General features: G+C 40.8%; 1 protein-coding gene across 2 annotated transcripts in view; it reads right to left on the reverse strand.

Moving 5' to 3' along the window:
* Positions 1-22,239, reverse strand: part of Ank2 (ankyrin 2) — a 582,948-nt gene that overhangs the window by 413,053 nt on the left and 147,656 nt on the right. Inside the window, exon 2 of one of the 2 annotated variants that reach the window (XM_036190294.1) lies at positions 2,919-2,979. The exons of the other annotated variant lie outside the window; for it this stretch is intronic. Coding sequence (XP_036046187.1) covers positions 2,919-2,939 — 21 coding nt within the window. The 5' untranslated portion in view covers positions 2,940-2,979. The remainder of the gene's footprint in view (positions 1-2,918; positions 2,980-22,239) is intronic. 2 annotated transcript variants of the gene reach the window in all.

The raw sequence follows: 22,239 nt of genomic DNA on the forward strand, positions 1-22,239 counted from the left end.
CTCATTAAAACTTTGTTTCCTTTGTCAGATCCTGAGATCTTCTTTTCCATTTTGTGTGTGTAGATGTGTGTGTGTGTGTGTGTGTGTGTGTGTGTGTGTGTATACTTGTTCCTCTGTGTGTGTACATGTTCATGTGTGCATATGCCTGCACATGGAAGCCAGAGGTTGATACTGTATGTCTTTCTCAATGGTTTCTCCACCATTTTTTTTTTTTTTTTAAGACAGCATCCTCACTGAACCTGGACCTTACTGGCTGGCCAGTGAGCCTCAGATTCCACCTGTAGGTGTCTTCCTGTGCTGGGATCAAACACATAGTTGAGTGCTGAGTTTGCTCTTGTTGGTGGTTGTGGCATTGGCAGTGGTGGTGAGGGAACTGAAGTCTTCGTGTGTGCATGACAAGCACGCCACCAACTGAGATCTCATCCCAGTCCCTGCTTTCTCTGAATTCTTTCTTCTACACAGGTTCACAACAAAGGGTTGGGGTCCCATGTAGGATAAAGAAAAACTCATCATAGAATAAACACTCCTCTTAAAAAATTCTGTTCTTTTTCCATTTATAAGAGAAAGTGGTGATCTTTAGCTTACTGAATTTTTTAATTTATCTTTTTATTCCACAACAAAGAAAGAACAAGTTTTAATGAAGATTATAAATGCCTTTAACCTCAAACAGCAGGAAAAAAATAAAAAATAAGAGTATCATTTTTCTCTAGACACAAAAAACTAGATGGAAAATGCAATTATGGCATCATAGAGATGCTACATCTAATTATATTTAATGGGAAAATTAGAGAGCTCCCATTTGATTTGTTGGTTGGAAACACTTAAATCAATCAAGACAAACAAATTTAATTCTATCGTTATTAGCAACAATGTACGTGCTTCAGAAGAAAATAATCACAGAAAATGTACAGTTTGTAAGATGTAGTTACCTAAAGTTCAAACAGATTATTCATGGGTAGAATGAAAGGTCAATGTGCCATTACTTCGGGACATGTCACAAGGACTACATCTGATTTACGTGCAGCTACAAACTGGCATCTCTACTTGTACATGAAATTTTTTTTGTTATCTCTATCAAAAAATATGTATATCAGTAACCATGTCAATGCAGACTACCCTCTTCACTAATATCAGAAAATTTTAGTCTTTAGTATTTTCTCCCAGTTCTTACAAGTTAGGTATGCCTTTTATCTATGAATGTTATATCTGACCCGCATGGTTGCACATTTAACCTTCTTAATTATTTTCATTTCCTTTTACTACCTTCTCCTGTATAACTAGACTAGATTTCACACACCACTAAAGAGATTCTCATATGGGAATCAGGGACATACACCTAAAGTTGAGATCCTAAATAGAGGTCAAGGACACAAGCTAGAACTGAGAGACTTCTCCCATGGAAAGAGAATCATAGAACAAAAGGATAAAGCTCCCCTAGTCAGTGGGCCAGCCTTCCAGAGTCTTTTCCCCGCCCCCCCCCCCAGTACAGTTATGACAAGGTAATCCCCAAATCTATCACAAGGGGGGTTGTGGATTTAGCTCAGGGGTAGAGCGCTTGCCTAGCAAGCACACGGCTCTGGGTTCGGTCCTCAGCTCTGGCAAAAACAAAAACAAAAAACTAAATCTACCAAAAATCCCTCCACCACCCTGCTGGGACTCTCTCCAGTTCCCACCTGCCACTCACACTGGAAAGCCTCACTTACTTGAGCTTCAAGTAAGTCAAACAGTATTGTCACATCTTTATACAAATATTACTAATCATAAAGCAAGACAGAGTGATAGCTACCCTCCGTAAAATAGCCCAAGTGGAACAGTGTTCTCTTGTTGTCGATGATAATAAAACTGTCAAGAACGTGTTAATAAAGTAATGCCTGCAACGTGTAGAAATGTATTCTGATTAAATAAATGTTCATCAAACATTTTTGCGTGAAGTTATTTCCTAATTTTTTTTCAAACACCTCTCCTCAGATAATGCCTCCTAGGTGGCACCTGCTCAAACTTCTACAAGAACAGCAAAACTGGAAGTTTTTTAAAATGGTATTTTATAAGAAAACAGATCACTTCTCCTCTTCTGTATCCCCCTACATCTTCTAGTCATTTGTATTTAGTTATTAATCCTGTAAGAAGGGATGACACATGATGATAATAGTCAAAACACCACTGGTCTTTTGCGTGGTTACAAACACTGTGACATTATAATGCAGCCAGTCTAATTGCTAATAATGTAGAGAGTTTTCTCCATAATGAGATTGAGATGGGTTCCACAATATTTTGAAGATTATTTCTAGAGAAAAAATTCTCCTGGATATGATCACGCCTTTTAAAAAGAACAAAATTCCAAACATCACATGTGTGATGCACCAGACTGAGGAATTTCACACCCTATGATTCCTCTATATAATTCTGTATGATGTTCCCTGTTTCCATCTATCTTCCTTTATCAAAAAAAATTTTACACATGTATTTCTTCCCCTGGAGAAGTCTCCACATGGATACAGTCTAATTTAATTATCCAGAATCAAATATTCCCGTCAGCAAGCTTCAAGCAATGAGTAATTTTGAGGACAGTTTGGCCCCAGAAAATAAACCCTAACAGAAATGAGAGCTGGGTACAGAAGGAATCCCAGAGTGACCAATTCTAGCTATTACATTCAGCCAGCTTCCTCCTTCATTTCTCAGAAATGAATCTTAAGGAAAAGACAATTTCTCTTTCCATTTCCACATAATACTAATATTATAACGATAGTAACTGCTTCAACACAGAAAGAGGGATTGTCATACTTACTTACTTCATAATTTAAAATGATTAATGATATTATCGTTACATCTGATCTGCAAGATTTTTTAATCAGTTACATTCTAGCCCCTGTGTCTTTTGATCAGATTCCTTCAAAATAACATTAAAATACCAGAAATACCTTTTGCAACATGGTTGTCATTTGAAATGCCAGTTCTTCATGTCCCTGATCAGTTACTTACCTAAAAGGAAAAGAAGAGAGAAAACATTAAAAGTTTGGAATCATATGTAATTAACAACAGTTAGATTTGAACTAAAAGTAAGTTTTTAATGCACATTGACATAACTCTTTTTAATGCAAAAGAATGAAACAAAAACACAATTTTAAGTGCTCAAAAAGTAGACAAAATATAATATGAAAATAGCATAAAATATGCAAGAGGCATGGATTCCAGAATATATGAGAATTTCAATAATTATGCAAATTGTTAGGGGGCATTGGAGGGGATTATGAGCAATAGAAGTATTTATGTATACAAATGGTTCTCTTGGCTCAAATTTAGTGTAGCAAGCAACACAGAACCATATACTTTGATTGACACTTTGATCACTTCTATGCACCCAAAAATATGGTTGGGGGTCACCACAACATGAGGAACTGTATTAAAGGGTTTGTAGCATTAGGAAGGTTGAGAGCCACTGATCTAAATGATTATTATTATGGCTAAATAAATTCTTCAGTAGCAGCTTAATGCACAGATTTGCACACATTAAAATGAGATGCAATATAACTTATATAAAAACTGTTAGGAAGACAGTTCTGTCACGTCCATTCTCATTGCTCACTTTACATTGTACTACAGAAAATTAAAACTTTATGGTTGAAACACTCTAAAACTGAACTTTAGAAAAGTTAACATCTCTTATTCCACTGTATAAATCCAACACTGCTTTCCCCCACTCACAGTCTTTTCTCTTCAAATCTGAATATTTCTGTGTGTTCACTTATAAGCCTAGTAGTACACAAGCTTACACACAGCATCCTGTCAGTTGACCTGCATGTCACTTTATTTATTATTTGTGTGTGGTGTGTGCTACCTGGTGCACATGTGTGGTGCATGCACATAACTGTGTCTGTACATGCCCTTTCATGCACATGTGATGACCAGAGCAGGACATTGAGTGTCTTTCCCTACTGTTCTCTGACTTATTAGCCTTGCGACAGGGTCTCTCACTGAACTAGAAGTCTCCATTTTGGCTAGACTTGCTGCCAGTGAGCTTTGGGGAGCCCAATTTTGCTTTTCATTCTTTGAGAATTTCACACATGTATACAATGAAATATGATCACATGCACCACCCATCCTCACTTCCCCCTGCCACTCCCCTTAAATTTCCTAAAGCCTTCCCCTTTTAACTTTTTTTTTTTTTGATAACACAGTTAATGCTGCGTGTGTGTGTGTGTGTGTGTGTGTGTGTGTGTGTGTGTGTGCATGATTTGGCCTCCATCCACTGAAGCACTGGAAATCTCATCATTACTCCCACCCCCAACTCTGAGGTTACGAGAACCAACAGCCATGTCCAGCTGTGCTGAGTGCTGGGGATTCAAACTCAGGTCCTCTCACATGCAGAACAACTGCTCTTACTGAGCACCTCCTCTGCCCTGTGCATCTCATTTTAATGTGTGCAAATCTGTGCATTAAGCTGCTACTGAAGAATTTATTTGGCCATTATCTTCATAATAACCTTTTAGATCAGTGGCTCTCAACCTTCCTAATGCTACAACCCTTTAATATAGTTCCTCATGTTGTGGTGACCCCCAACCATAAGGTTATTTCCATTGCTACTTCATACCTGTAGTTTTGCTACTGTTTTGAATCATAATGTAATTCTCTGTGCTTTCCAGTGGTCTTAGGCGACTCCTGTGAAAGGGTCATTTGACCCTCCAAAGGGGTCGCTACCCACAGATTGAGAACCACTGATTTAGATGCTGACTTATGTGCATTCCACCATCTGGCAGGACATATGCCATTATTCTTTTTTTAATTTTCCAACAATTATTTTATGTGTATGGATGTTTGTCCCGAAGGTATGTCTGCCCACCACATTTCTTACTGGACTCTTCCTTTTCAAGTTTTCAAAAATATCATTTATAATCCACACAGAACCTCTGCTACACATATTATTAAGTATTTAATTCATTTTCTCTTTCCCCCAAAAAAGCCTTTTTTATTATACTTATTACATAGACCAATACATTAGTCTCTGCCTCTTTACTTTGGGTTTATTTTCTTTAGAAAGTTCATAGAGTCTTCTAAGTTTTTGTCATTTTCTTGATTTTTAAAACAATTTTGAAAATGGAGACTTCTTCCTGGGTTTCCCACATGTGGATTAACATCATTAGGCAGGCAGGCTGGGATATGCAGAATGATCTGGGGTTGGTGGCAGTGAGGAGATCCAGATGACTCACTGAGGATAATACAAAAGCAAGCGTGGATTTCAGGGTGTGCATCCATTTGGAAATTGTGCTGCTTGGCACATTATATTCAAATGTTTTATACCTTTCAGAAGGAGCTTGTATTCATCAACTTCAGTGTTTTTCCTGGACAGAATTTCAAAGAAAATCCACCACACAGTCATATCATTTGACTTCAGAGAAAGCTTTTTCAAGAGTATTTGCCTTATGAGAGGAAAAGGACAAAGACTGTGGGCTGAGGTTTACCAGGAAAGGCCTGGCATTGGGATCTAATTGGCCTGGCTTCAAGTTCTGGCATTGCCACTTGCTAACTACAGGCCTTGTACAAATTGCTGAGCACTGAGCCTCCAGTGTCTGCATGAAATGAGATTATTTAACGAATTACAGATAGTAAGTAGGATATGCCTGGCATAATTCAGCATGCAAAAATCAGTTATGTATTATTATTAGATTATTAGATTTGTTGACAGCAGGCTATCTATGTCTAGGCCTAGCCCAAAGCATTTCACATACATGAACTCCTTTAATCTTACAATAACCACATGAAATAGTACACATCTAGTCGATGGGGAGCAGATCCAGCACCTACCTAGTTCAAAACACTGAGAATGTAGGACGCGGATGACAGCCACCATTTTTTCTGTTGCTAAGCCAGTGTTCTCTCCATGGTGACCTCCTGTCTTCTGTCCACATTCCTTCTGTCCCCACCCCCAGTAAGATTCAGTCTTTCACACTAAGATTCCCTTGTCATTCAAGGTGGTTAGAAAAGAATGTCTTTACATTTACTTTTAGATCCAGTGAACAGCATCCATAATCTCGAAACTGTCTTTGAAACCCATATATCAGAATATCTTTTCAACATAGTTTCTTTCCTTCATCTTGCATCCAGACCAAAGCTCCTTCTTTGAGAATTTCATCCATGGATACAATGTATTTTGATCCTATTCACTTCACACTCCTCCCCTTCCTCTTTGTTTTATTTAACACTCCCAGTGCATCAGAATCTACACTATACGTCTGACACATAGCACACTCTTACTCTTCACGGTGTGAGTCAGGAATCACTATTTCTTTCCAGAAAAGAAAATCAACCATCACAACTTGCCCAAGCATTATAAATATCCATCTTAAAAGTCTGTTCTTTTTCCATCACATGTTACTGTCTCCTTTGAAAAGATTTGGTTTACTTGATAGCAGGTGAGATCAGATTTTGCTAACCATTTGTCATATCACAGTACATCATGCTTTTATGAAATGCAATTTAGCCTGTGGTATGATTAAGCCATTAAAACCACTGTAATGTTTCCATGCGATTTTCCTCTTACCCTAAAAGGAAGATTAGAACTCCACCATGAAAAACATGAAGAACTCACAATCTAGTTGGAGATGCTTCTATGGCTTAACGCCTTAGATCTGTATCCTTGAGGCTGAAGGACCAGAATCCCTAAAGGGCTTTTTAATAGACATGCCAAAGTGAACAGGGGAAAGCCCCTGAGGTCTCAACCCTCTGTACACAACTACAGGCAATGAAGGAATGCTGAGCAAGGGAGAAACAGTCTTCTCCTGGGACGAGCACACCAATTAATTATCCAGCACCAAATAGTCAGCCCTGAAAACATACACACAAGCAACATTATACGGACTGAGCAGGGTATGTTTAGGAAGCAGGATGTATATGCGCATATACATGAATAATAATTAATGAAAAAAGAGGCCATGACTTTGAAAGAAAGCAAAGAGGAGTATTTGGAAGGGAGAAACAGAAGTAATAAATTACAAAAGTGTGTTATAATCTCATAAATAAAAGAAAAAATTAACTTTTTAAATGACTTATTTATTCTTATTTTAATGTGCATTACTGTTTTGCCTGCATGTAATCTGTGTGAGAGTGTCAGATTCCCTGGAACTGGAGTTAGACACAGTTGTGAGCTGCTATGTGGGTGCTGGGAATTGAACCTGGGTCCTCTGGAAGAGCAGTCAGTGCATGAGCAGTCTCTCCAGCCCCAACTGCCCAAAAAAAAAAATTTAATTAAATAAATGACTCTTGAGTCCCACAAGATGTTCTTTATGGAGATTTTCTGCACTCTCCAAGGTAATCCTTCTGCACAATGAATCGTGAGAATAATTCTTATTTTGGGGGTCTCTAGACCTGCAAGATTGGCATAAGTATCACCTAGGACCTTAGACATTCAAATTCTTGGGCCCCTCTCCATCTCTTGAATTAGAAATTCTCAAGTGGAACCCACTGCTATGTGTTTTGATGAGGCTTCAAAAGACTCTGGTACACTCCGCAAGGCACTTTCCCGGATCCTCTTCCCTATTCTTGCTTTGGTACACACACCATCAAGAGCCCTCCTGGAGTCAAGGACTGGTCACTCGCCCCGTTTCCATGGGGCCTCTCAGAGCACCCACAAGCATGCCCACCATTTATCTTTCTTGGTCTATTTTATCTAAATTAAGACCACAATTTCAACAGATGTAGTGTCCACATTCACAAAACTTTGCTAGGAGCCATCAAAATTACAAACAAGTATTCAGATACTTAAATCACAACCACTGTTGTAAATTTCCTGGAACTGTGTGTGTACCCATGGATTTCAGATGGCTATTCTTACACTGTTTTACAAAATCTTTCCATAGTGCACTTCATATGTGGTCAACAACCCTCTGTGTGCCTCAGTACCAACTTAGAAAGTGTAACACTGAGGCATTAACAAGAAGTTTCCATCCAGGCGGGGAAACAGTCACAATGAAAAAAGAATATGGACCCCAGCTATCAAAAGGATAACACAAGTTCACAAAAACTTGCTCAGTTAAAGCCCTGGGCATATTGGTAATGACATAGCATCACAGAATATTAATTGTGGACCAAGTTCTTTTTGGCTTTTGTTATCGTGAAGTGCTAACAGGACCAGATCCAGCATCTCACACAATAGCCCAGGACACTGTACGCTGCGTGCTGAGCATAGCGTTCCGTCTGACTTTTAGAACTGTTGAACTACTTTTAATTTTAATTCCAATTTCCAGAGACTGACAAAGCCACAGAGCCCTTGCTTTTAGCTCCCATGGAGCCCCTCCGCAGAGCCTTACAGGACTCATTGCCACTGACGGAACGTGAATTATTCCTTTTGCCAAATAACGGAAAAACTCAGCCCCGGCCCTTCATACATGGTTATTCTTCTCCAAGACAGAAGAAAGACAAGGCAGTCAGAGTGCTCCCCTCTCCTCTGTGAGTCTGTAACTCTCTGTGTTACCAATGTCTTACACTTAGCTCCATTTAAAAAGCTTCCTTTGCCTCCTTCAGATTCACTATTCAACTCCATTCTCCGGGCCTTAGACTGGGAATTAGGATTCCATGGTGAACTATTTCACGTCTCTTGGTTTTCATTCTTGCTCAACAGAGATTTTGCTGCAAGTTTGGCAAAGATGAGACACTGAAAACCGCTTGCCACCGAGGAAACTTTAACTAGACGAACACGTTCACCCTCAGCGTCGGTTTTCCTAGCATCTCCTTTTACCCTTAGCAAAAAAACAAAACAAAACAAAGACCAGCAATAAAAAAGCTAACTAAATAAATATTTAAAAAAATTTAAAAAACACCACCTCCCACTGGAAATGAAGACTCACTACTTTAACCTCGTTTCCCCAATCCGTTACTTTTAGCAGCTACCTAGATAGTAGCCATGGGCACAGTTGCTGACCCTCCTTCAGAGCCATGTTCCAGGATGTGCTGCTATCCACTCCTTATAGCTGTCCAGTCACAACTTTTAAAAACCTATGAGCTAAGGATGTAACTTGGTGGTAAGGTACTTGCCTAGTAGGTAAAAGATCCTGGGTCAACTAGAAAAATCCCATATCTGACCAAGTGTATGGATATTTAGATGACTTTGTAGGGATCCCAGAAGCTAAAAGCAACATTATTAGCTCCCTTCCTTCCTTGATTCCCATAAAAGGCATACAGTATTAACAGTGTATAGGCATGCTTTGTGTTTCAAACTAGATAGAGATTGCACAATTAAATACAATTTGATTAATTATTTAATTAATAATAATAACTGTTGTGGGATATTTGTACACTGTATGAAGATGTATTGCTGTGACTGGTGTTATAAAAAGCTGAATGGTCAATAGCTAGGCAGGAGGTATAGGCGGGACTTCCAGCAGAGACAGAACTCTGGGAAGAAGAAAGGCAGAGTCACTAGCCAGACACAGAGAGGAAACAGGAGGTGCAAGATAGAAGGAAGGTAATGCCACATGGCAGAATGTACATTAATATAAATAGGTTAATTTAAGTTATAAGAGATTGTTGAGATTTTTGAGATAAGACCAAGCTAATGGCCAAGCTTTCATAATTAATCATAATTTATTTGCAGCTGGCAGTCAAAAGATAGTCTGACAAGAAAACTTGCTACAAATAACTTATAATGTGTATATTCTGAATATCACCAAAACTATACTGATTTATGTTAAATATATTATCTTAATTATTATTCAAAACAACCCTGTGAAATCTATCCTATGGTCTATATTCTGTAGAAAAGAAAAATGAGGATGTAATAATACATGTCCACAACAGTACTACTGTCAACAGCAAAAGCAAAACAAAACTCATGTCCCCATTTCCCTGTCTAGTGATGCCTGTTTTTGCTAATGTTTTCCTAAGCAAGCTACTGTAACTACAGAAAGTGTCAGTGGACCAAGCAACCAAGGGCTTGGTGCCAGGTAAGCTGAATTTGAAGGCAGTTCAGAGAAGAAAGTAATTGGAATGACAGAGAAGGCTGAGAGGACCCAAATGGAAATAAACAGCAGCACCACTGCTGATGAAAACAAGTACGCCACACAGGACTTCTCAAGGAAAGTGTAGAGGCTGCGGGAATCTGTCAGAGTCCAGCTGTTGAAGGGCTCTTGGAGGGGAGGAGAGAGGAATGAGGAAGTATTAGATAGAAAGATAGAAGGCAATGATAAGAAAGGCAGAAACACAGGATAGCTTTGGGAAGGCCCTGGGTCAACATCCAGTCGCCTCAAGGTTTATTCCAAAGGGGCTTTTTATACAATGCCAAGGGGTATAGCAAAAGACCTCCCCCTATCAAGATCAAGGCACAAGGTACAGCCAAGTGTAGTCCCTTCAAAACACCTGGTAACCACACCCATGGCCAAATTATCCCGTTATGCAGCCCTGCTGGGTAAAGCGAGCCCAGATTCTCTGACCATGAGGTTCTCACTAGAGAGCCTCTGTGGACCCTGACAGGAGACCAAGGAACACAGCACTCAAGCTGTAGCACTGTTAACACTAGGAGAAAACTGGACAATAAAACAGCTGGAGCTAGATCTTATAGGTCCTAAATAAAAACTATTAGCAATGATAACTTAAACTGTTCCAAGCTGTGCAGTTTGACCATTACTGAGAGTTGACCAATGGTACCCAAGATATTCAAGTAAAGATGACAAGATCTGTGGGGAAATCTGAGGAAATCTGTTACATGAGTGAACAGACTTGAGTTGGAGAGAAAAAGAGATGACTATGTGCAAATGGAAAGCAAGTGTTGGCCTAACAAACTGGTGAATCTGTGTCCCTATTGCTGTGGGAAACCCATCATCAAAAGGGTTTATTTCATCTTATAGCTTTTAGTCCATCATCAAGGGATGCTAAGGCAGGAACTGAGGCAGAGACCATGGAGGAATGCTGCTAACTGGCTTGCTCTCCATAGCATGCTCAGTCTGTCTCCATCACCTTTAAAAAAAAAAAAAAAAGATTTATTTATTTATTATGTATACAGTGTTCCGTCTGCACATATTCCTGTAGGCCAGAAGAGGGCACCAGATCTCATTACAGATGATTGTGAGACACCATGTGGTTACTGGGAATTGAACTCAGGACCTTTGGAAGAGCAAGCAGCACTCTTAACCTCTGAGCTATCGCTCCAGCCCTCCATCACCTTCTTATACCATCCAGAACCACCAGGGCTAGCACTGCTCACAGTGGGTCAGGCCCTCCCATACCAACCATTAATCAAGAAAACACCCCCACAGATCTGTAGAGGCCAATAAATGGAGGGATTTTCTCAATTGAAGTTTGCTCTTCCTAGGTGACCCATATGTTGTCAAGCTCACAAAAAAACTAACCTAACATACCAAGAGGAGAAACATAGCCCCTGGCTCCTAAAGGACACATTTTGTCAGTTAAGCCTCTGGGCTTTTATCTGATTCCTTTTTCCCAGGTCAGGGTTAGAGCTGGTGTCAGCAGCAGTAAGCTCTGAACTGTGAGATCCCCAAAGCAGGGAACGCTGGCTTAACATGAATCCTTGTGCCTAGCCCAATGGCAGCCATGAACTTGGCACTTAAGCATATTTATTAACCAAAAGAAAGAAGAAGGAATGAACCAAAGTGATCATGGAAACACCAGATTCCGGGCTTAATACGATGGAGGTAGAAGGAAACCACAGAGAAGCAAAAATGGAAATACATTCACTGCACAGACCATCCCAAAACTTTAACATAAAGCACACTCCACTACTATGAAGATTAAGCAATGCTTCATTGTAACAAAAGAGGCTGGATCTGGATGACTTGAACAGTCCAGCCATTCAAAAGAGAGGCAGGTTTGAAACCATTAGGGAGATTTGGATGTATTTTATAAGAATTACATTAAAGACATTTAAGGAACTGGGGAGATTGCTCAGTGGTTAAAGCACCTGGCATGTAAACATGAAGACTAGAATTTGGATCCACAGAACTCATATAAAGGCTCAGTGGATAGGGTATGGTGTCCCCCCTGTAATTTTAGCACTCATATGATGAAGGAAAGGGATCCCTAGAATAATTTGGCTAACAAAATCTGTCATAACAGGAAGCTCTGGGCTCAAGTGAGAGACCTTGCCTCCATGAATAAAGTGGACAGAAATCAAAAAAGACTCTGCTGTCAGCTTCAAGGAGGCTTCTACTCACAGAGACACGTGTGTATGCACCACCACATAAACACGTATTCACACACATTCAAACACATACACTGGGCATTGTGGCACACACCTATACCCTCAGCAATGGGAGCGACGGGGACAGGAAGATCCTGAGGGCTCACAGGACCACCAGTCTGGTCAATCAATGAATTCCAGGATCAATGGCACCCTGCCTCTACAGCAAGGTAGAGGCCAGGCGTGTTGGCATAATGGCATTGACATGAAAAGTGTGATGGACGCAGGAATGTTAAAAATGCAATCTAATTTACAGACATCTTATAATTTTCTTCCAATGTTAATAAAATAACTCAAAGGGGCCTATCATGTGCCCAAATTCTAGAAAGAAAACTGTGTAGTTTTTATCCTCCTGTCTATGTTAATGGCTAAGAAAAATGTCTTTTTATAGGGGCTTGTATGGAAAAAGAGGTAACTGTACATGTGTGTTTATGTAAGTAATAGCATAAATATCAAATATCAAAACAAAGGAAAATGCATGAAGAAATATATACATAATTTTAAAATTACTTTGGATGTCACAAATGAAATACATAAATACACATTAATTTATGCAAAGGGTTTGATATAAAGGGAACTCAGATGTAGAGAATCAACCTAATCCCTGAGGACTCACCTACGGTCCACTAAAGAAGTGGCTTTCCTAGCTCCACTAGTGGGAAAAGTGAGACAAAACCCAATAAACATTATCTACACTACACTAAAATGTACTTTCCAATATCTCTTTCAATCGTTTTTGTTGTTGTTTTGGTTTGGATTTGTGCTGCTGGAGAAAGAACCCAGGGCCTTGCATGTTCTAGGCAGACACACTACACTACATCCTCTGCCCTTCTTTTTGTTTTAAATAAAATCAATGACACTGTGCCCACTGGCCAGGCTTCCCAAACCCAACAACCTGGGTTGAGTCTGCTTTTAAGAAGCCAGCCAGAGTTAGGAAACACCTTTTCCTTTCCGAGCAAGGCATTCACAAAAGCTGAAGATACCCATAGTGCTACTTCAGATATCTCAGCCCAGAGGGAAATATCGGTACTGACAGGCTTAGGTCAGTGTCCGCAGGGCAGCCATTCCTTCATGGAGCTAAAGCATTCCAGAGGGAAATGTCACCTCCCCCTCTGCCTCCTGCTGTGCAGAGTACACCAGGGAAGGTGGGCTCCTGTGGAGAGTGGTGGGAAGGAAATTGTGAGTTTAGATAATGAAGATCTTCAGACAGAAAAGGGGTTGGGAGGGCCAGTATTTCATTCATTTTCATTATTCTCAAGACTACTTGTAAATTTCCAAATTAACGCCTAAATCGGAAATCTAGAATCTTGGAAATACTAGTCAATAACGCTTTCACAATGGTTGACTTAACTGGAATACCCTCGCAGACAGTATTTCAGGCAAAGGGCCAGGCTCACATCAACGGATGAGTCATATCAGTGAAGTTATCTCTAATGGGATGTGATGGAGATGGCATTTTATTCTGGGATTATCTTCCCCAAAGCATAATGCAGTCTAATTATGAAGGGAAAAAAATCGCCCCACAAATTTCAACAGAGGGATATCCCACAATGACCTCAGTGCCTCAGCACTCCTCAAACTGTCAGTCACTGAAAATAGGGAAAGCAATACACTGTCACAACACAGAAGACACTAAGAAGACAAGACCAAAGTGGCCTGCTGGGACAGAAAAAAGTGCTTGCCATGCAAGCATGACAGCCTGAGTTTGATCCCCAGAACCCACATAAAGATAGGAGGTAAAGATATGCACACCATGGCATATCCACACACAAATCATAAACACACGCACATACACAGTAACAAATAATTTTTAAAAATAATATTCAAAAAAATCACCCAATAATCTCAATCAACTGTGTACCTTAGTCATCACAATAAAACTAATAAAGGTAATTCATAATAATGTGTACCAATTACAATAGATGCACCCGATTAATGTGTGATGTTATTTATGGAAGTAACTGACAGAAGACATGACAGTAGATGTTCAAGTGTGTTTCTCTGTTATTATGATTAAACCCTGACCAAAAGTAACTTGGGGAGGAAAGGGTTTACTTGGCTTACACTTCCAGGTCACAGTCCATCATCAGGGAAGTCAGGGCAGGAACTGAAGCAGAGACCAGAGAGGAATGCTGTTTCCTGGCTTGCTTTTCCTCCTCCTATGCAGCCAGCTTCCTAATACAATCCAGAACCACCTGCCTAGGGGTGGCACAGCTCACAGTGGGCTGGACCCTCCTACATCAATGATCGGTCAAGACAAGGCTCCTGTAACACACCCACAAGCCAGCATGACAGAAGCGGTTCCTCAAATGCTGGCTCCCTCTTCCCAGGTAGTTTGTGTTAATACTAACAAAAACTAACCAACACTCTAGAATACTCTAACTACCTGCTCAACTTTTCCATAGACATTAAACTGCTTTGAAATAGAACATAAGAAAAGAAAAATGGTTGGCCTATCCCTTCACGAAATAAATAAAAGTATTTTGCTGTGGGATGTCTTTCTGTACCCTGTGAATATGTGCTGCTCTGATTAGTTGATAAATAAAGCTGCATTGGCCTATGGCAGGGCAGGATAAGGTTAGGCAGCACATTCAAATGACCAGAAAAAGAAGGGTAGTCGGGGAGACGGGGGAGACGTCAGCCTGCCACCCCAGGAGCAACAGGATGCTAGCAGACCAGTAATGCCATGGCCACGTGGCAATATATAGATTAATGGAAATGGGTTGAGTTAAGTTATAAGAGCTATCTAACAAGAAGCTTGACCCATAGGCCATACAGTTTATAAGTAATATAAGTCTCTGTGTGTTTACTCAGGACTGAGCAGCTGCGAACATGGGTGGAAGAGATTTGTCCCAACTGGGCAGGACCAGAGAAGCTGCTAGCTATAGTATTTTTTTGATATATGTTTAACACATTAATACTATGATTAGACATTAAATTTCTGCTCATTCAGGATGCTTGAATATATGTAATTTTTCCATCACCCCTAAATAGGATTTCCAGCTTCAAAAAGAAAATACAGAAGAAATTAGCTGTTAGGTCACTGAGATGATGGGAATTACAAGCTACTGCAGAAACACCTCAGTTCAGATGCCTGCTGGAGGGGCATTTTGCTGCTCCAAGCTAAAAGGGAGTGCTCTGGGATCTGCAGTGCATTGATTGCTCTTGGCCATCCCAAGCAGGTGTTCAACCACTGACCGAGAAAACGCACACTACGAGAAGACAGGCTTCCATCTGACCTCCCCTTGTCTGGGGAGACAAAAGCTCATCAGCATCTGGACATTTTTAGGGCTAGAAAAATCCTCCAGAGGATTGCCTCAGCCCCTTCATCTTCACATGGAAGGGAATTTTAGCAGCTAAGTCATCTCTGAGAAGCAATTCTCTTACCATTGGACAATATGTAAAAATAAAGGACACAGTATCTTGAGATATTAAAGAGCCAGCCTCTTTTTTAACTCATATAGCCAACAGTATTTACTTGAAACAGATGCTCTTCTGCCTTAGTTAGCTACCATTGTTACAGGGAAAGCACCACGACCAAAAGCAAGTTGGGGAGCATCTATTTGGCTTACACTTCCATTTTGCTGTTCATTATTGAAGGATATCAGGACAGGAACTCAAACAGGGCAGGAACCTGGAGGCAGGACCTGATGCAGAGGCCATGGAGCGGTGCTGCTTACTGACTATCTCACTCTGGCTTGCTCAGCCTGCTTTCTTATAGTATCCACAAGCACCAGTCTAGAGATGGCACCACCCACTATGGGCTGGTCCTTCCCACATCAACCACTAATTAAGAAAATGACTATAGGCTTGCCTACAGCCCAGTCTTGTCAAGTGAGGTTCCCACCTCTCAGACGACTTTCGCTTATGTCAAGATGACATAAAACCTAGCCAGCACAAATTCTTATTATGGAGGCAGGGGGAACTTAACTGGGGCAAAGGTACAGCAAGAAACACTGAACAAAGAAAGACAGAAATGGTGGACTGAGGCAATGTGTGTGTGCACACAGCAAAGCCAGAAGGGGAGGGTTTTCCCTCAGACCAGAAGCTAAGGCCATACCAAGATTTTGGAAACAAAAGTTTTCATTTTGCCTAGATGCAAATTTAAAGCATTGGTCGATTCCTGGGTGCCAGGACTTGGAGAACTCGGTGAGAGCACTGTAAGGCTCACTAAGTCAATCAGGACTCATCCAGCTCGGCGGCTAGAAAAGAAAGTGTGTGTGCACCTTTCTGTTCTGTTCTACTTCTAGTGTGAGCCAGCCGCATGGCTGAGGAAGGGCCTTCCCCTGCGATGCAATAGTACTCGCACATCTGCATATGGTTAGTAAGCTGTGCCCCTTCACTCTGGAGTGCAGCGGTCTGTTCTGCATGAGGAACAGCTGACAAGCAAGGAGCTGTGCTTACAGTAGCAAGTGACCATGACCGTAAGTCCAAGATCACAACCAAAAACTTGGAGACTCTGAGAGCCTCGGCCAAAATCTCTTGTATCCCCTTTCTCCATATCTGAGAGGGTATAGATACAATCTCAAAAGCCTAGTTTTCTCCACTTGGAGAAAAGTGGCCCCTGCACCCAGATTTCCATTTATCTTTTCCACAGTGAGAGCTCCCAATACACTGAGAAGTTTTAGGCTAATACTTCTTCACCCTTTTACTCCTCCCTGTGTTTAGTTCTGCTGAAAGTGGCTTGTGCTTTCTTTCCAATACCTCTTCAACTTCTGGCTTGCTTCAACAAAGGAAAGGCCTAAACAACAGACTCAGTCTAGCAGAAATTTACGTTTGCCATTGAGAATGTGCCACTGGAGAATAAATGGCTTTGCTCTCAACAAAACTTGCAGTCTGCAGTCTCTACCATAAGCAGTAAAACAAACAAACAAAAACTTTGAAATGGTATTGCAGCTCCTCGCCCGATGACTAGAAACACACAAAGAGCTAAGCACTCCAAAGAGCCAATGACATAAATTCACCAGTTATGCTCCAAGTCCAGCCAGCCTGGTGATCCTGCCAGGCACTCCAGGGTGAATGCCTTTTTTCCTGGGAGAGGTTAGGCAGAAAGGCCTGGAACTTAGACAGTGGGGGTAACGGGTGATGGGTGATGAGACACTGAGAACAAATGCTTCCTTTGTGCAGCTTTCTGAAACAAGATGAGTTTGACTCACAAATGCAACCTTTTTTTTTTTTTTCTTTTTTTTTTTTTTTTTTTGGTTTTTCGAGACAGGGTTTCTCTGTGTAGCTTTGCACCTTTCCTGGAACTCACTTGGTAGCCCAGGCTGGCCTTGAACTCACAGGGATCCACCTGGCTCTGCCTCCCGAGTGCTGGAATTAAAGGTGTGCGCCACCACCGCCTGGCAAATGCAACCCATTTGCAAGGCTGCAAAGCTATGGTGTGCCAACACGGTACCATGGAGAGTTGAAATGCTTCCTCTTTCATATATGCTCTCTGAGTTGAATGGTTTTCTCAAATTATTGTCAGCCAAGGGTATTACTTTTTTTTAAAGATTTATTTATTCATTTTATGTATATCAGTGCTCTATAGGCATGTGCACCTTTATTTCAGAAGATGGCATCAGATTCCACTATAGATGGTTGTGAGCCACCATGTGGTTGCTGAGAGTTGAACTCAGGACCTCTGGAAGAGCTGTTAGTGCTCTTAACTGCTGAGCCATCTCACCAGCCCCCAGGATATTACTTTTTTACTTGTTAACATTTCCTTCTTCATTCATTCATTCTTTCATGGAGTTGGGCACATGTGTCTGGGTGAGTGCAGAGGTCAGAGGACAACTCAGGAAGCATGTGAAGTTAGTTCTCACCTCCACCCTGTGGGTTCCTGAGATGGAACTTGAATTGTCAGACTTGGAGACAATCCATGCTGAACCGTCTCACTAGCCCACAATTTCTTTTTTTTCAAGACAGGGTTTCTCTGTGTAGTTTTGGTGCCTGTCCTGGATCTCACTCTGTAGACCAGGCTGGCCTTGAACTCACAGAGATCTGCTTGGCTCTGCCGCCCCAGTGCTGAGATTAAAGGCATGCCCCACCGCCATCCAGGCAAAAATTATTTATAAGCTGCTTTTGTATGTATTTTGATTTTGGAGATTATAAATACTTAGGAGAGTGAATGAGCTCATCAGTTTGTGGATAGACTTTGCAGGACCTTAGGCAGAATGTCAAAGGGAGCAAGCTATGGAACTAAGGTGTTTGTGCATTAAAAGGGCTCCTCTTGATTTGTATCCTGCCTGAGATAATATGGATGTGTTGGCATCTGGGCACTGGCTGCTGCATGAACTGCTGTGGAACAAGTCTTTTCCATGCTATGAGTATGTATTGCTCTCATTGGTTAATAAAAAGCTGACAGACCAGTAGCTAGGCAGGAAGTTAGGCAGGAAAGCCAAACTGAGAATGATGGGAAGAAGTAGGGCAGAGTCAGGAGAGACACCAGCCAGCCAGCCAAGAAACAAGACGCCAGAGGACCAGTCAAGCCCACAGGCCTCATGAAAATACATAATTTAATAGAAACGGGTTAATTTAAAAGTAAGAGCTAGTAATAAGCCTGAGCTATCAGCCCAGCCTTTATAAGTAATATTCAGCCTCTGAGTCAGTTATTTGGGACCAGTTGGTTGGGACAGGAAATGCTCTTATACAATAAGCATTATGGAAAAACTGGGAGCTCAGCAGAGCAGTGAAAACCACCTCTGTAATTCTCTAGAGAGTAGACACCCACAACCTTCTGCCACTCTCCAGAGAGGCACTCTGCACCAAAAAATTGTAAAGCTGGTGGGGAATGTCATACTGATGGTCAGTAATAAGTGAAAAGTCCTTCTTAAATTCCCACTTAGAGTGACTTTTTTTAATCTAATTTGAAAATGGACTTGCCTACTCAAAGGTCTATGAAAGACAATTAAAAGGCTTTGTGGTAAGTGTATCAAGTTCTAAGTACTGTACTGATGTCATCCATGTGGTGTTAGCCTAATTGCCTGTTTCTGGTGCTATTTGTATTTTTACCTGGACAAATGGAATATGGGAGCAAAAATGCTAAGTGCTCCAATGCTTATCTTGGTAAAAATTTCCACTAGAAAAATATGTTTAAAAGCATTAAGGATAACAAAATTACCCTTAAGTCATTAGCCAGTGTGTCCATACCCTATGTCTAAGGGTCCCCTTTGGGACAGGACTCACAAAGCCATGGCACAAAATGCACCAGTGTCCTGATGTCACCAGTGATCTGTAGTCATTAACCCTTCTGGGCACTCAGAGAATTAATGGAAATTCTTGTTGGTCAAAGACTGGGATAAAAGAGACACCACGCTTGGCTTTCTGATCTTGCAGTCTCATTATGTCTATGAGCACTGCAGTTTCATGCTACATTCCCTTGATGTCGTTCAAGGAAAGAGCAGCCAAAACATGAGCATAAAAACATATCTCCAGTACTGTGGACTCAAGCTGGAAGAACTGAGCATGGTGGAAAACAGGAAGCTAAGTTCCAGGAGGGGCTCAATCCAGGGGAATATCATGCCTCCAATAATCCTTGAATTTGACTGTCTTTTCCACATCCCTCTTTCTGGGAAATCATGTAATGTTCTACAGTGTACACCCTAAAAATGTTTAATTCCTCAAGGTACTATATTGCCAAATATATAGTCTCCCTAGTAGAGGCAGTGCCTTGGAAACATGAGTACAGTCCACACTCACTAATAGAATATCCTAATATACATAAGACAAAGTACAGGTACTGGGGAGATGGCTCAGTAGCTAAGACTCTTGCTGTTCAATCATGAGAAGTACATTTCAGATCCCAACATTCATGTAACAAGCCAAGTGTCTGGCACACACCTGTAACCCCAGCTCCAAGGGATCTGGGACTTGCTGGTTTTCAGCCTAGCTGAGAACTCCTGAGTTCAGTGAGAGATCCTGCCTCATAGGAACTGGTGAAGAGTGATGAAGGATACTGAATGCTATCTTCTGGCCTCTCTATATGCACACACGTACTCTCACACAGACACATACAAACACAAATAAATAAGTAAATGAATATTTAAATATTTATAAATAGAAATAAATATTTTTAAAACAAATACAAACAATTTAGGTACTCAATAACCTGAATCTCCCTAAGAATAAAAGTCTGGGTGGTACCTTCCACATTTATGAATACATGTAGTTGCCCATCCCCAGCAGAAATTGTCTTTTTTTTTAAACTTCTCTAAGACTTATTAAATTCCTAGAATACAGTAAGTGCTCAAGAAAGGAAATAATGAGGTACAGAGGAAGAATATTCTCAAAAGTGGTAAACTAGAGCATATGCACTAGGCTATTACAGATCTCAGTGATGACGTATGACCATGGCATGGCAGAGACTGCAAGGTTAGAGGTTAGTGACCCTTGTGCTTTGCCTTCTGATGTTGTCACTTTCTATCTTGTGGCATTAAACTAGCAAAAGGCAATTCCAATATCATGACCGAGAATGATCATGAAACAGAGTTCAATAAATTGTAATAATTACCATGCTTCCTCCAGCTCTTTCTGTTATATTTTTGAGACAGGTTCATATGTATTCCAGACTCAAACTCACCCAAGAACCATCTTGAATTTCTGATTCTCCTCTTTCTCCCTCTACCTCTCCAGTGCTGGGATTCCCAAAGGGTGCCACCATGTCTAGGAGATTTTATGGCTTGAGTTCAAACCCACAACTACATGCCTACTGCTCTCTGCTACACACTCTGCCACTGAGCTACAACCCCGGGCCAAGATAAAGTTAATATATCAGAATGGACTTTTAAGAGAACATAAAAGCAATTAAGTATAAAAAAAATTTTCCAAATATATAGTTAAGATAATTGTACCCCAGGTATATCATCCATTGTAGTAATGAATTCATTAGCACATAGGTAATGTTTTAAGTCTTTATGGGGTTTCATCATGACATTTTTATACACACATGGAAGGAAATTTTTAAATGTGTAAATGTATGAAGATTTGCAGATTTCCCAGCCTGAAGCTAACTTGTCCAGCAGCTAACATAGCAAATTATATGGAGTCAGATTATTTCCAGAAGTCATAATTATTAGTAAAACTATTAAAATCCCATGTTCTTTGAGCCCAGGACTCAAAAAGAAGAAACCAAATACAAGCACAAAGAGAACAGCTATGCTTTACAGGTTAACCTCAATACCCTCCTTGCAAACATGTCAGTGACAATCTTGATTCTGAATCTTGGTCACACAGGTCATGACTAGGAATCACTGCTGCTTCCTAGCTCCAGAGCACAGAAGGTCTGGACATGTAGCTGAACAGTGTCAGCATTCACAGCCAATGTTTTACATTCACAGAGCTTTTAAACACTGACTTCAAGATTCTGAGTCTGGTGGTTGCTAGATTCTTTTTCTTTTCTTTTTTTTTTTTAAAGACAGGGTCTCTGAAACTTTCTATGGAGACCCAGCCTGTCCTTGAACTCATAGAGATCCACCTATGTCTGCCTCTACCTCTGCTTCCTGAGTGCTGGTATTAAAAGCATGCACCACCATGGCTGGCTAGATCCTTAATAATTATAGAAATTACCATTTGTTGAGTTCCCATTATTTACATGTATGCAAATGTACACATATGTTTCATTCTAACCACCAGACCACCATTAAAGCTAAATATAGATAGGGATAAGGATGAAGTTCAGTAGTATAGCACTTGCCTATCACACACACAGCCACAGATTCTATAAACAGCAGTAGCAGTAGTAGAGGAGGAAGAGGAGGGGAGGAGAGGAGAGAGGAGAAAGAGAAAGAGGGAGAAGAGGAGGGGGAGGAGGAGGAGGAGGAAGAGAAGAAGGAGAAAGAGAGAGAGAGAGAGAGAGAGAGAGAGAGAGAGAGAGAGAGAGAGAGAGAGGATTATCCATTTTAGTTCACCAATGAAGCAACTAAAGCCACTTGCTTAACAGGTTTCCCAAGATTAATAAGGGTAGTCTAACTCCAAAGGCCAAGCTTTCCTCCCATGCCAAAGCTATTCCCCTCTTCTAGTAAGCAATACCCTGATATCTTTGTGAAATAGCATTTGGCTGGTGGCTTCCATTTCCA

This window comes from Onychomys torridus, chromosome 6 (genome assembly GCF_903995425.1).
Source record: "Onychomys torridus chromosome 6, mOncTor1.1, whole genome shotgun sequence".
Lineage (NCBI taxonomy): Eukaryota > Metazoa > Chordata > Mammalia > Rodentia > Cricetidae > Onychomys > Onychomys torridus.